The sequence below is a fragment of the Anopheles merus genome, chromosome 3L (assembly GCF_017562075.2).
Source record: "Anopheles merus strain MAF chromosome 3L, AmerM5.1, whole genome shotgun sequence".
Taxonomy (NCBI): Eukaryota; Metazoa; Arthropoda; class Insecta; order Diptera; family Culicidae; genus Anopheles; species Anopheles merus.
Window position 1 is genome coordinate 8,141,016 of NC_054085.1, and position 16,358 is coordinate 8,157,373.

General features: G+C 40.4%; 1 protein-coding gene across 5 annotated transcripts in view; it reads left to right on the forward strand.

Annotated features, from left to right (window-relative positions):
- The first annotated feature begins 379 nt into the window (after positions 1-379).
- The window catches only part of LOC121600074, a 41,617-nt gene continuing 25,638 nt past the window's right edge, over positions 380-16,358 (forward strand). For 2 of the 5 annotated variants that reach the window (XR_006005780.1, XM_041928368.1), the window contains exons 1-2: positions 380-574; positions 1,561-2,340. Coding sequence is in view for 4 of the 5 variants with exons in the window: in XM_041928368.1 (XP_041784302.1) it covers positions 1,747-2,340 (594 nt within the window). In the remaining variant the exon portion in view is untranslated. Of the gene's footprint in view, positions 575-634; positions 670-1,560; positions 2,341-16,358 lie in introns of those variants that run through there. The other 3 variants (XM_041928369.1, XM_041928370.1, XM_041928372.1) reach the window with 3 other exon arrangements.

Below are 16,358 nucleotides of genomic sequence, written 5' to 3' on the forward strand. Positions count from 1 at the left end.
CTCATATTCGTACGCGGTCAAAGGTGTCAGAAAACAATCTCCCAAAACGACGCAACGGAAAGTGGTGGCGCCAATCGCATTCATCCAGCTGATCGCGGCACTGACTCCACATCAGCAAACCGATCAGCAAACGAAAGCAAAAGTGAAGGAAAACGAAACGCATGGCAACAGCCGCGGTAGGGGCTGTTTAATCCCTTCCCTTCTAAATCCACCATCCGACGTCGCACGAGCCAAAAAAGCTCACCCTGAAAGCTCCGATCGTGTTCGATACGAACGTGCGTCCCTTCACGATTGTTGTGGTTTCGCTTTCCGTGGCTTTATTTTTTCAAACGACCGAATGGAGGGATGTTGTTGGGCAGCTAACGTCTTTCGTCGGCACGGTACCAGTCGACTGCAGTCGTTCGTCGTCTTTCGCCCGTTACGGTCACTCGTCACTGGGCAGCGAGTTGAAGCGGGTTTTCCCCCCATTTCGCGGGTGCGTGCGTTGGTACAGCTTCGCGTGTTTCTTGCCACTCGTTCGCTAACGGTTTGCAATTGGTACAGCCGAAGAAAGGTGCGAGTGTGTGTCAAGTGTGTAAGTGGATTGTTATTTGTATTTCTTTTTCTTTCGCGTGAATGTTGGAATGATTTTCTTCGTCACTTTTCACGAGCTATTACTTTGGTGCTAATGTGAGTGATTTTGAGAGAGAAAAAAACAACAAAGTTGACGTCCGTGTGAAGGATACGTTCAAGTGTCTTTGGAACGGTAGCACATGAAAACGCATTATGGTGTTGTGAACAGTTCCATGGACAAAGAAAGAAGCAACGGTGCACACGATTGTTCGCTTGACCTCGGATAACGCGGCTTTTACGCATCAATGACGAAATGTGTGAAAGGAAAACTCATTCAGAAACCGTGTTTGAAAAGCAGCGTCAGTGATAGTTTCTGTGATGAAGGGATTTGGGACATCTCTATTTGTCCATATGTGTTGTTTTTACTAGTGATGTTTGATTTACCATTATTTATTAATGTACTAATTCACAAACAGAACCAGTTCTTAAAGAATACAAAACAAAGATTACGGCATATCAATGAACTATGATTTAGAGGACTGCAGGCTTTTAGATACATTCGGAATGATATGGAATGAATTATGTTTATAGTAATTTTAAAGTTTCTATTATTTCCCTAATTACTGATAGATTTACTTTATATGTAATTATATACAATGTTGATATCTGACTAAATTACAATGTGAAATTTTAAATTTAACATCAACTTAAACTACGTATCAAACATTATCCATGTTTCTTCATTTATATCTCTTTTAATACCTATGTTTTATTTGTATTTAATAAAATGTCTTTAATTTGGATAAAACCACTGTAAAGCAAGGTAATCTAAAAAACCAATCGATTTATTTCCTTTGCTCACCGCGTTCACCGTTAAAATTAGTTCCCAGGTATTTTTAGTGATCGCATACAAAGGGTTATTAAGAGGTCCCAGTGTTGATCGTTTTACCTCAATTTGTTCACTTTCCCAATATTTGTTTTCTGATTTTGGTGCGCTGCGTTTATTAGGCGATAAAAAGTGTTTAGTGAAGAAAGTGAAACAAGCAGCGCTAAACATTCACGGCGCCAGCAACAGTGCAGCTTGTCTACGGAAGGAAGGCAGCGTGGTTGCAAACAGTGACTACCAATAAATACTTCCGAAAATAAAACACACGTAAATAACAAATCAAACAGTAGCAAAAACAAGCTGAAACAATGGTGAACAAACAATACAACGTGCATAATCCCAAGCTGCACAAATCGAAGCTGCCCGGTGGGTCCGGAAATGGCAGCAGCGGCCACAGCTCCCCATCCCCGTTGCGCAGTAGCTATCCGGTCATTTCCACGCGACCGGCGGGGGCCTCCGACGAGGACGGCTTTTCCGTGGAAAGCGACAGCAACAATCTGTCCGACCATCAGTCGGCATCGAGCGGGGGCGGTGCAAGCGGGTATGGTGTGGGCCATCCACGACAGCTGCCGCCACCACCACCACCACCGACCCATCGACATCGAGGCACGCAAAGTACGCAGCCTCATCATCAGCAGCCGCAGCAACCGCAGAACAATTTAAATATGAGCCGCCGTTCGGCCTCTGCCGAGCCGGGGCATGGACAGGAGGAGGTGAATGGTGACGATGGACTGTACGGTCGTAACATTCAGTTCTACAGCGAGGGCCGCGGGATCGGTGAGACCGATATGGTGGGTGAAAGTGGACACACCGGGCGGTTCGGTCACGGACATGGCGGCAAGGAGCTAACGATCAGCGACATTGGGCGATTCCAGTACATACTGCAGATGGATCGAGAAGTGGTGAGTACATGCTGAATTGAGAAGCTTGTTTCTTTGCAATATGAGATTTGTTTGGCGAAGTCATATATTATTGAGTTTTAGCTAATATATTCTACCACAGCGGTCGACAAAACTCTAAAATTATCGAGTTGGATTGAAGAAATACTTGTCTGAATTAGAGCCAGTTTTCTGACAGAAAACATTCAAATCGTTACACAGTTTTCAGACTACAGCGGGAAATAATTACCGTTTTAATCCTTTTTGTGTAATATTTAGTAAGGTACTTAAGTCGCACTTTCCTCGATATAGTTCTTTCTGTAAAGCCTATATTATTTAGGAATGAGCTACTTGTGTGATTCTTGCATTATCTTCTATGGATAAAAATTCAACAAATTCTATGAGTTTGACTAGTAAGCTGCATAAAATTGTCGTTTTTTTTTAAACTTTACTCATTTATAAGTTATCTTAAAAGTGCAGCTCTAAAAAAATGTCTTGCTTAAAATATATTATCGAAAATATCTGAAAGTAAATCAGAGTATTTGCAAAGCTATATTGGTATGATTTTTGCACAAAACAGAAATTGGACAATAATTTGAAATGTGTTTATTATCTAGGAACACAATTTGGTTGGAATAAATCCAGATTTGTATTAACCAGGATCATCAATTTGCTGAAATGGGACAAATTCTCAATAAACAGATGAAACCATTATTTTTTTTACCACATTTGGGTAGAGACAGCTATTAAAATAAAAACTTACTGGAACGGTTCAGTCCCTAAGAACTCTAGCAAGTCCTAAGAAAATTGCCTTAAAATGTATATAACAAGCCAATTTATTCGAGTTAAAAAATATGCAAAGAACCTGAAGCAAGCAAAATTTTACAGATAAAGAAATAATACAACTTATTTTTCAACCCCATTACAAAGAATCAATGGAGTAATCTATAAAACAATATCTACAATGAAATTTTTCTCTTTACGTTCAATTACTTTTGAGCCCACAACATCCCAATTAAATGGTCTCGCAGGCTAGACTTTGCCGATCCCTTTTCTACACCATTATATGACTATTTTTAGAGTTTGATTTAAAATTCAGCTTAGATTATGTCAAATGTTTGGTTGATACAAATCCAATTCTAAGTAACAAAATATATTGTTTTGTGTATTGAATAACACTCAACTATCTGCATCATAATAAAACTTTAGAATAGAAAAGAATAGAAAATGCTAATCGATGTGTGTGAAACAAAAAAACTAACAGAATTTTTTCTAATATAAATCATTTTGTGGCTATGTTTTAATTCATATTAGACTGAACAGATTAAGTAAAATTCTATCTGAATGCTACTCTACAGCTCATGACCGATGACTTATGCACATAATGATTATGGGATATTCCGTTCCGGTAATGATTAATGATGCCATTCCATTAAAAAATGTTCTAGAAGTATTTAAAACAAAATCTGGACGCAATTCAGTAGATGCCATGTGTTGCAAATTGATGAATAACAATCATATTCTTTGACAAAATACTAATTTAAAGCGAACATACACATACACATACACAAAACAGTTTTTAGTAGCTTATAAATTAGTTGTTTTAAATTGTATTCGACTCAAATATCGTGATCGATCTTTGTTAGCCATAAATCACTAAAGGACTAAAGTACCAGCGACTGCCAGCTGGTTTAGTCCGGCCTATGGAATGGTTTGATCTCTAGCGGACTAGAACCTACAATAGGCATTAGGTCTGTCAAGATACCGACTGTATCACGGGAATGTTTGGATGAAATCTTAAAAAAGAGTACAAGAAAATCAGTAAATGCATACAAGAAGATCTTCAATAAACGAACTTCATGTGGTGCGTTGAATTATCGGTGATCGCCGGGACTTTAGAGCAATAGTAAAGATCTTTACGTTTTAATGTTGTTTGTTTCATTGCAAACTTTTACATAACACAAAACAATATGTGTTATTACATTTGTTATCTTAAACTGAATTGTTTCGTCAATTTAGTGTATTTTTTTCATTTTTTCATCAATCGCAATCGTGACTGTTCAAGGATGTAGCGACAGAAGAAAAAAAACATGGATCGAAAAAGATTCCAATCTGCTAACAAAACTCACAGCACCACCAAGACGACAAGCCCATCATTCCAATCAGCGAAACAGAACAGGAGATTAGTTTTGTGACATTTACGAGCAAAAATATAATACTAGAAGCATTACGAGCCTTTGACTTTGACGGTACCATGATGTCGGCTTTTGTTCGCGCGTTGCAATCGAAGGAAATATCAAATCAAACTCGTTCGAAACTTTCCCACCGACGCCAGACACCAAAACAACCCGCTGGCACACGCAATATCAGTCCAATCGGTGGTTGCTTCCGTTCCCAAAAGCCGACGCATTAAGACATCGAATCCACGCTGACACTGGGGTAGTATGGCACGAGGGTCACCTCAATGATGATTTGCGCGACTGGCCTCGATCTGTCCAAAATCTCATCACCGAAAAAAATAAAAACTGAGCTAGAGTAGCATGAACCATTTTTGGAGGTCTTTTTAAACGCGTGTACATGCGCGTTTGGGTGCAAAAGAGTGTGTGTGTGTGTGTGTGTGTGTGTATGTAGCCATCCTTTGTTTAACGGCGCTCGGTGCAGTGGTGGAAGAAGCTTTAACGTGTAGCATAATGTGATTCGTTTTCACACCACCCGCAGCAGGAGTTTCCTCACATCCATACACGTACAAAAAGTGCCCTGCCCAGCTATCTGATGGGTAATCAATCAATGTGTCATGCAAAATTAGCTCTTGCTCTTGTTTCTTTTCGGGATGCAAGCAACAAGATTGCTTGGCACGGGGGGGGGGGGGGCAGTACGTGCGGACATGTAATTGAAGTGGTGGGACATTACTGATGTAATATCGTACCGGAGGGCGAACTGACGCATGGACTGGGTGTGCTGTTTTTGAGTTGTTTCACACGAAAATGTCACAGAGAACGGAGGCTTAAAAAGTAGGTGAAGATGATGAAGTTCAACCGCAGCGTTCAGGTTCAGTTTTGGACAATGCGTTTTATTGCACAAATGTTGCATCACCGGCTGTATAGACTTGTTGGTACTGTTGTGCATTTATATTGTATGGTCGAGTCTGTTTTCAGTATTGCATGCATCATGCTTTTTTTTTAAGTTTTACATTGTATGGATATTCTTTTGAGAAAGTATGAATTCATTGCCTAATACTTATTAAAATGACACAAAACAGCTATGTGTTAATTTTGAAATTGAGTTGAAGAATTATACAGCGTTTAATTTGGTCCTTTATACATTTATATTTTACAATTATTTTAAACGATTTCTTAAAGAAATATATGAATCACCTCAATACGTCAGTAAACTTTGCGTTTACCAATTATTAATGATTACACTAATAGAATTCTCATTCGGTTTCTCACTTATACGCGCATAGAAGTTTTTCATTTGTAAACGCAGTTTTATACAGATGTAGCAGTAGTTGAAACAGAAAACCGAATCAATCAAAAACATATTTAAAATTATGTCATTAGGTAAGACTTAGCCATTTTAATATTTTAATTGTGCCAAAAAGACCTTTTTTCCTATGATTGTTCACTGTTTAGTACCACCTTTGTCCATTTATAATCGCTTATGCAATCTGTCTGGAATGCATCACACACACACACACGCGCGATTTCAATCAGCCAAACACGACTCCTATCGCACGAATGCTTCACTCAAACTTCGATTGACGATAACACTTTTTTGTTGTGCTTGCAATTCAATTCCATTCACGCTATGTACCGTCGAGCTCCAAGCAGGAAGTATTTTCCACACCTCGTTATGACGCCCTTCTTCAGCTTCAAGCCAGGTCAATGCGGGTCAGTTACGGTGCCAAATTCAACAACTCCCTGAACGGCCTCCTAACGGCCGTTCCAAAACTCCCAAGCAAAAAAAAAAAAAAGGCAACACAATACCTTCGATACCAACTAATGCTCGCACTCAAGTCATAAATACTTCGACAGTTGAGCTCCCGGTAAGCGGGCCCGAAGCGGGCCCGGCGCACCGACCGAACCGGACGGATGACGGATCTTAGCGCCCCCAAATCTTTAATTGGGCACGCTTTTTTGTTGGTGTTGCGGCGAGTGTTTTGTGTGCCGCAAGCACGTCCTCTCAAGTATGTGGTAGAAAAATAACAGTCAGCAGTGGGGTGTGTACAGGGATGGGACGCGGTGTTAGACACGGGGGCGGTGTTGGACATTTGTTTGGAGCGAATGGTACCACCTCACGAGTGAAAGATTTGCATTGTTCATGGCGAGAGCCGATTCGTGCGATTTGGATTGGTGATTTTCAATAAAAGGAAATTGGGTAATGGATTATTTAGGAGAAAATAAAGAAAGATTAGCGAATGCGCGCTATCTGTGCCGGATTCAATTGTAGTGGTGCTATAATTTTTGGGTATCGACTGTACCAAAGTAACTTCGCTTGTATTCGATGTAAACATATATTTTCTCCGAGTCACCATATTTAAAGTATAAACTAGTACTATTTAATAATATTCAACATTTTGGTCTTACAATTATTGCTCCTACAATCGTAAACGAAAAGCAAAAAAAAACCTTTGCCTGAACATACATAGTTCGCTTCGCTAAAGAATCCTAGACACCGGCCAATTCGATCCACTAAACTATCACGAAAAGGTCGCACTGGATCATCACTCATTTGCATAGCATTTGCACAGAAATTCGAGCCCTATTCGTTACGTTTGCTACCATCAACCTACTCCCAGTGCCAGTGCCGATCCCCCACGAAGCGCATATTTCACAGGGCACTTGCATGCCGGCTGACATTACTCAAAACTGTGCCCAATTTTGTAATGTCAGTAGAGCACGTCATGCGGCATGACGTCTTCGATGAGTTTTGTCGGTGGTGGTGCTGTTGTGTGTGTGTGTTTATTTTTTGAGAAACCGTTTACGTATCTTCTCCATCAATCTGCTTACGTTGGCAATCACAGACAGTCTACGTTTGTTTGTGAGGGTGGCCACGAAAGAGTCCACGGCACACTCAACGTCAGCCAATCTTGCGATCTTTCCGATTCTAGCATAGCGATCCGTATTTCCACTGCTTCCCACGCTGGAAACTAAAGAAAAACTTGATTCCCACCCGAAAAGACAGCAACACGCACCGATCCCATCATCCGAAAACAAAAACGTGTGGATGGAACGAAATAGATAGAAGCAAGAAAAAAAAGAAAAAAGAACAAAAACGAATCAACCTTCTCAGTGCTGATGGAAATGCATCTATAGCCTTTATGTGCAATGGTACGGCTACGACGCTGCGTTCGGTGCTGTTAATGCACAGTGCTTGTGCCATACCCAGGTTTTAATGTTCTCATGGCTATCTCGCGCGTGGTGCCTACAGCGATACAGCAATACACACACAAAGGTCTCGAGGCTTTTGCCCTGGCTTTTGCCGCATGGTGGAATGATTTTAAGTGATTCTGTCGAGTTAGATGCCGTAACGTTTTACGAACGTTTAACTGTGCTCGTAAATGAGTTTCATTAGACCGGTTGCTCATACTTAGATTAACTTTTTATGTTTCATGAACGTGCGTTCATCATATTAAAGAAATAATAAGCAAAGCTAACAGCTACTATTGTATATTTTAAACAAAGAGACTTCAATTCCAGTAAAGATACTAACCCCTTAAATATATCAAAACCCAGATGCAATCTAGCTTTTGACAGCCAATCAGAAGGGTTTGATCAAATTCAATACTTCACTTAACTCAAATACAAAAGAGCTCAGGTGTTTCACTCGGTTGGTAAGCAAATATTCGATCGGGTGCATCTTCCTTTCGGCCAATGATTCGTGCAGAAGCAGCTCGTTGTAATCGCGCAAAGGTCAACTACACACTGCTCGGTCGTGACTAGGCTTTACCGCAATACAACGCTTCAGGCTAAAGTCGCGCCGACTATCAAAGAGAAAAATCGATTTTTGTGCAGCTTCACCCATCACGTCTTTAGAACCGAAATTGTGTGCTCGTTAAATGCCATCCACACAAAAAATGCCACTTGTTTCACCCAGAACAAATACTTTACTGTGCTTTACGATTTGGTTATAGGTTTGCCGTATTTAAAGGCGAGAGGATTATCGTGTTCACCTCCAACGTAAGTCATCCATCCTCTCTATTTATAAAGTTGAGTTCACAAAGAATGTGAGGAATTTTGCAAATGGATTCCTTTCAAACCTTATCGTATTTCAGAGGTGCTAATTGTATCATCATTAATTTTCAAAGCAAAGATGGAAGTAATTTGAATTTTAGCACTCCTAACACGTATTGGACTACTGCAATGTTTGCTGTATCATGGAGAAAGTGAAAGAAAATAATATTATCTAATATGGGTAAAATATTTGCTCATAAACCTCTTGTTATTTGTTTAGATGAAATATTGGTAAAATATGATATAATAAGGTAAAAGTTCCTAACGAATAGGTTAATAGGATAAATGTTATGGAAACAATGTCACAGCTGAATAAAATTGCAGAAAAAATTTACTACAATATTGAAAGTTGTCATATTTTATCACAAATTAATAAACTGAAGCCATTCTCTTCGTTCCGCGTCAACCAAATGAAAGATTTCAATGCTAGTTAGGACAAGCAACCTCTACATTTACTTCTTGAACCATCCATTGCTGAAATCTGATAGGAAGAGCACAATTTAAACTTACCTTCTAAAGTTCAATCGCACGGCAGTGACCTTCGATACATTCCTCCGGTTCGGTTCGGTCCGGTCCGGTTTGTCAGTTCATTCCACCGCAGCCGAACGATAGCAAAAGTTCTGCACGAACGAGCGGCTGTTTTGTTCGCTTTCCGATGAAACCGAAAGCTTGAACTTGAGGTTCGAGCACAGATATAAAAAATGCGTTCAAGAACCAGCTTGTTGTGGACCAGCGTCGTGCCTTTTCTCATCTCCATTTCTCTGCCATATTTTTTGCTACTTCGAAAGGCATATCTCTACCGCCTTCCCGGTTCAACTATCAACGAGATGCGCCGAAGCTAGTTATGCAAAGTAGGGACGACTCCACCCGCTGTCGGGTGCCAAAAATAAATTCTAAAACTGCCAACTCTTTCGATGCCGGCAATGTCATACCGAAGCTGGAAAGAGTAACACACACACACGTGCAAAAGACAAAAGCGAACACAATGCTAGCAGAAGAAAAACATCCAGCTGAAGGCCGATCGACGAGAGAGAGAAATGAACAAATGGAACAAAAACATCTTTCAGATGCCTCCTTCAGCCGCTATCGGTTTGGTTTTAGAGTGCTGCTTCTCTGACCCGGCTCGTGCAGCAGCAGCAGCATCACTTTTGCACTCTTTTCAGACGTGCGCGCCTATTCGAAGCGATTGTCGTTCAGGGCCCACCTAATGCATCATAATCGCTTCGGAATGCTGCTTAAGTGGTTCAAGAGCACCATGCGCTCGTCAAATTGATCTGCTTGAAGGCTTCGAGCCGTCCGAAATGCGATCATTTTGCACACATTTCGTAACATCTGCCATTTTTGGAGCAGCTTTATTGGGTGTTATGGGTAAAGCCAAAGTCAAAAGATCCTCGGCTCGGCAGGACAAAAAAATGAGCAAGGCTACAAGTATAGAATTATTTATTGGGCAATACTGTGTCACTGACTTCAAGAGTCCCTTTGTTTCGCACAACTGTTGAATAAACTATATGTTTTATTTCGTATTCTTTTATGAACAGTATGCATCTATTTATCCTTTAATAAGCTACTACAAAATGACATAAAAGGTTAAGAATAATAACCACTTTTTTGGAATCCACACATCCCATAAAAGATACTGTTATTGATGTTGGAGTTTTTCAATTGATATGTAGATATTATGCAGAGTTTCACACTAACCAAGCGTTTTATTATTAGGTGATCTATTATAAAAATTGTACTTGACATTGAAAAATTGAAGAATCGATTAAAAGTGGTTTTAAGCAGTTTCAATACCATCGTCCGCCACTTTCAACTATGCTACATACTTGATTTGAATGGGCGTTGAAGCTTGGCATTTCAACATGCTCAACACCGATCGTCTGATACAAAAATGCATCAACACACTCAATAGAGCATCTTAGCATATCATCTTAAACGAGCCGTTTCTTCATTCACATCAATGTAAAGAGTTCCATTTTGTGTTGACAGTGTGGTTTTTATTTTCGGTGCCGGATGCAAATCGTACCACACTCCTAAACTTGACCATCAGTGGAGGGTGGATTAAGCATCATCCACAAAGGTGGAAATGTTTTGCAACTTTTTTCATCCGTTACGATGGCTCATCGTCTCGATCCAATTCGATCGATCGATTCAATGTTCGTTCACGTCGATCGTAAAAACGGACCACTCCGATTACCAAAACAGCAGAGCGTCCAGCACGTGTTTTTAGCTCTGACATTGGCTCCCCAGTTACAAAAATGACCCACACGCGGGTCCTTCAACCGCATGCGCTTGTTAGCAGCAATCCAAACATATGCTGCCGTTGGTTAGCTACCATATAAGTTGACCGGTACCTTGGCTTCCAGGAGGGACGATTGCCGCGACCCTTCACACAGTCAAAGTTCAAAGCGATCGTTCTGTGGCAGCACTGATGTACCAGGCTGGGCAGTATAACAGATAACCGAAACGATGCGATGACATTGAGATGGTAGCCGGGGCTGAAGCTTGACCAAGACGTTGGTCCGCTAACGATGGTTGGGCTAAAAATACAAATGTATATTTATGAGCGGCCAGTTCGTTCTCGTCGAACTCGTCGTGCTGCCAAAATCTGAACGCATCGGTTATCTAGCGACGATCGGTAAGCTGGTTCGACAGGAAAAAGTATTGCAATGTGAAGTGAAAGATGTGAGGTGAGCGAGAGCGCTACACGAAATCATTAGGTTTTGGTCGCCTGCTTGATCATACGTATTATCGACCTGGATAAGATTACACAATTAGGCCGGCCAAAACAAATGGATTGCTTGTCATTGTAAGCTATAGAACATACTGGAAGTGTGTTTTAGTTTTGATTTAAACACCTTATCAGGTGTGCAAATGGATGAGATATGATTAAATTAATCTCGCTCTTCCTCTCTTGTTGGCTTGTTCACGATTTAATTTTTAGTTAATTTAATTCAAACGAATGAGAAATGAGGGGATTAGATGTACGTTTCGTTTATTTTTTGTAGTTTTCTCAGCTATCATTTTAAATATTAAATATTTTAATCAATCTTTTTGATCATATGTATACTTTGAATAGGTATTGAATAAGCACAAAGTTTAGATTGTGGTGTTTTTGCCATTTGTCGTGTATGCTTTTTTTAGCAGTGAACTATGAAATTTAGCACAAATTTATGTGTTTGCTCAATACTTCTGCATAAGATAACGGTGAAATCTGTTCTTTATTGCACCATTTCATAATTTCATTTATATAGACAATCTAAAGAATCTTAATCTCATAGATCATATATAAAATTTTTTTTTAATAAAATACTGCAAAACATCAAGTAACATTAACAATTCTAATAATTAAAAATTATTTCAATTCTTCGAAGACGTGTCCAAAACTTTTTGTTTTACCTTCCTTCCGTCTTGTACAAACCGTTCCCATATAGATCGCTTGATTCAATGTCATCACAAATATACCAAAAACTCTTTTAGAATGTTCATATTTAATATGCTTGCTTCCAACTGATCTCCGAAATACATGAAATCCACACTATCACAAACACTCCTCATGTGCAATCGAATCCACACACTCAAGGGCCCCACGCGTTCGAGTTCCGATCCACGGTGAGTCATATCGGCAGGAAATACCCATCAGTACTGGCCGATAGTAATCTCCATTGCTTAACGCGGATAAACATCTGTCCTCGGCATGGACATCGTTACTCAGGACGATTTGTGCGGTGACCATATTCTATTAAGCACAAGCCAGCATTCCGCTAGTCTAGTGGGTTAGCTCAGTTGAAGGACACTATTTTGCAAATCCGTTCGCTCCAGCAAGCGAAAGGAGATCGGGCACTGTTTATTACATCATAAACTAGAACTGATTTTTATAACCGATCGCCGCAAGCAATTGTCCGTAAAGATGATGAAGATGATCTTTGCGCGGAAACGTTCGGTTTTGCTTAAGCAAATCGTAACGTACCGTGTTTGCCTGCGTAAAGGAAGGTGTGTTTGCCCTTCTCTGTTTATGGTTGGTTTTTGGCACGCTCCTATATCGTTCGGAATTCAGCATTACACGTTTTGCACAGTAGAGAGGATTTTAAGTTTTTTTTCTTTACAATCGACACTTGTCAAGATGGAAACGGAAATGTTCGATCGATACACCGTTGATATTTTGGGATTTTATAAGCCGCACGCAAATAACGAAGCGCTTACACAAATCTGAACACGGCGGGCTACGATCGAGTGAACATTTTTATGATGCTTTATGGTGGACGGTCAACAGGAAGCTCGGTGCGTCAAAGGAATGGTATTCTGGATTATTAAAGCAGTGAGTTATGGTTATGGGATAATTTCGCTTTAAACTACGAGGATCTTTTTGAATGTCAAAGTCAATTAATATATGTAGTGAAAAAAGCAATATTTCAGATACGTTTTTTATTCTTTTCCTCGCTAATTTCTGATGTTTCTTCTTAATAAATTTCTCTAAAAAAAGAGACATATACACATACATCAATATATCAATTTCCTATTTTCACCTTGTGCTGAAACTCTCAGTGCTCATTACCTTCCGCGCGCATCAGTGCGATTGATTTATTGCCGTTTAAGCAAATTCCACGCTCAATTTCGAATGATTTACTCCAAGCGAGCTACCGTGCTGTTAGCTTCTAATAATAGAACCGCTACCACTAGCGCACCCGCAAGGACACGTATGATGATGATGAACACTGCTTTCGGGCCCATCGTCCCCTCGTCCCTTAATGTGTAGGGTCCGTTCAGCAAAGATCGCCGGCATTGACCACGCTTTTAAGGTGACTGGTGGTATCCTTCACTTGTTGCAGAGTTTATACAACCGCAGAAAATTATTCATTTTTGCAAAGCAAAAAAAAAAAACAAAAACAAATGTACTCATTTGACTTGCTAGTTTGCCGTACGTCATTAACTAGTGCGTTCAGTGTTTTTGCTTATTTCCGCTTTGAGCTAAATATAAATCAGTCCAAGTTGGGGCGCCTATTAAACACTGGGATAGAAGTAAAAAACGCAATCATCATTACGACGACAGAAACGAAAACAGTTTCACTGCAAGGGTTTGGTAGATAAATCGCTTCACTCAACCAACCAGGGTCGATGCAGTTTCAGCACCCCAGCCAGAAGTCTGGTGCATTCAGCAGTGTGCAGTGTCGTTAAAATCGAAACGAACACCCCCTCCAGGGGGCAGCTGCGTCAGTCACCGATCGTATCGACGCATCTTAAATTCCATCCCACTGGACGGAAGATACTACTGGCAGCGCTCGTCCAAACGCCAGCACGGCACGAACTGGTTTTCCTTGGATCAATGCCAACCGATCGGTAAGATGCCGCTACGGTGGTAATTTCATTAGCATAACTCATTCGAAATCTCTCACTGCTCTCGCGCTGGGTGAACTAGAGAAGCTTCAGCTTCAGTCTGATTAGCAGTGGTGTGAGCTCAAAAATGACCGGGCCCCGGCGTGGACGGTTCTGCATTTGAATAACTGGAACAAAATAGATGATCTTGCGCGGGGCCCGGTCTTGCAAGCGGGCGCAGATTGCCTTCGGCCAGGTTGCTGAGGTCATTCGATCCAGCAACCGGTATTTGGTCTGTTGTTTGCAGCGTGATATCCGGCCCGAAAAACATAACCATCCTCGGGGGAGTGCTCTTTTGGGGGCGCTGCTTTGTGCGAGATAAGGCGCGACAGAAGGTTCGTCGGTTACGGAAGCATTGAAGTCAATCGTTTTTCATGTCGGGCGTTTGCGGTTGTAGGAAAACCCGTGTTGCAACGGGGTGAAATTTTATGATAGACATTAATCAATTGAAGACTACGAGGAATGGTGAAGCGATTTTAATCTGAACTAGTCGAGCAGTAATAAAAATAATTTTGATATTAAGATATTAATTCACACTAAAATTTTCATTTAAAGCATATTAAACTACATTTGTAGGTAGCTTGATATTTTTCCAACAAATAATACATCAGAATGTAAATCAATCGATCTCTGCAACATAAACCTTCAGAAAAGACAAAGAAAATTGCAATGAGTCACAATTTTACGCCGCTCGTGTTGCAGGCGGGACAACGCAGCAAGACAAATGGCACACCAAAGTACCAAACGCATTCGCTGTACCCTATCGCAAACCGTATATCGCCTTTATTACGTGACTAATCACACCATAATTCCACACCACAATGGCTTATTTAGGAAGCAGGGACACCGTAATGTCCGCACGAAACGCAAACGACAGTGAAAAGCGAACAAAACGCGTCGCCTCCAACTGCCCGCTTGCTGAAGGCGGCGTTGTTCCATCGTCGGTTCGTTTTTGTTTCTTCTCTTCTCTCCAACGCCATTAGAAGGCAGAAAGAGCGCGGAAGTTATTTAAACGCAGAGCATATACCCTGCAATGCTGGGCCATTGTTCTGTTAGCGGCCCCTAGCGCTCGGATGCCGGGTGTGGGTGAAAAACCAAATACTTGCTAATAATTCGCGAACGCATGTTTTTCGCAACATTAAGCCGCATAACCTTCCTGCCAGCCTGGGCAGTGCTTTGTTGCCGATGTGTGTGGCTGGGTGCGGGCAGCCAGCTCGTATGTTGCTCAGTTTTGAATTAGTCTCACTTTAATTGCTCTCATGAGGTCCACAGGCTTGTACGTTAGAGGAGTGTTGCCGTGGTGTGAAACAATGGTCGTTGCCTGTGGCGTGCTGTGCCGCCAATGGATGCTTACTCATGTGACAAACACGAACGAGGCACGCCTGGAGATGATTTATATGCATTTCCCGGGAGTATTACCTTTTATGTCATTCGTTAGAAGTGAGGTACGTGCTTGTAGTCTGATCACACAATTCAAGAGGTGTTTATTGCACTTGAATTATTGTTGAATTAGTTCACTTTAAGACACCTTCAACAAAATGATAGATTAACTTTGTTGTAATTCTAGTTAGATTTTATAATAGAAACTCGGTCGTAAAACAATATTTTATATTATGTTTTAGTTTTATTTAATGCTAATTTTTAACACATGTTTCAACCAAGTCCATTTGCTGAATGGTGTTTCATATTTTATATACAGGGATTGTAATGTCCAAGAATTTTAATACGTAAGATACGGATTGAAAGGATAAACAATATTTCATTTAAAATATCTCATAACTTTCACTTTCATTCTAAAACATGTTCATATACCGTGATAATGATAATTTCATATTTTAATTTTTATTGTAAACAATACATAAACATAAAAAATGGTAAATACATATACAAGCCCTAGCAGAGTCGTCACAATAGCAATTTGTTCGAAAAATAATACAATATTCATAATTAAGAGTCAATAGAACAGCAACATAAATTTTATTCGGTATATTTAAATAAATCCGTTGAATGAAGTTTTTTGTTTAAGTTCCCCAATTTATTTTTTTCCAAAACAGCTTTTACATCACAAATCAAGTAGGAAGTTGTCAAGTGATTTGCAACCAACCGTTGTACCAACTAATCAACCTATTTACTGTGAAGCGGCCTACTCAATCACATGCCATCATCGCATGTGAAAGGCGCGCGTATAAGAACGTTTCCTAACACTGCGGGAAGAAAAACGCCACATGTCAAGCTGTCCTCAGGAATCAAATGCAAAAAAAGAAACCACAAGTCGTGACCGGTCAATTACTATCAACAGCACATGGGAAAACGGTTGACGTTGAAAAACAAGCTTGCAAGCACCATTATTTTGGCGACATTCTACTCCACGTAATGATGGTCCAAATAGAACGGTGTTTTGAATGGATTCGGTTCTGTTTCGGCACACTTGCAAAT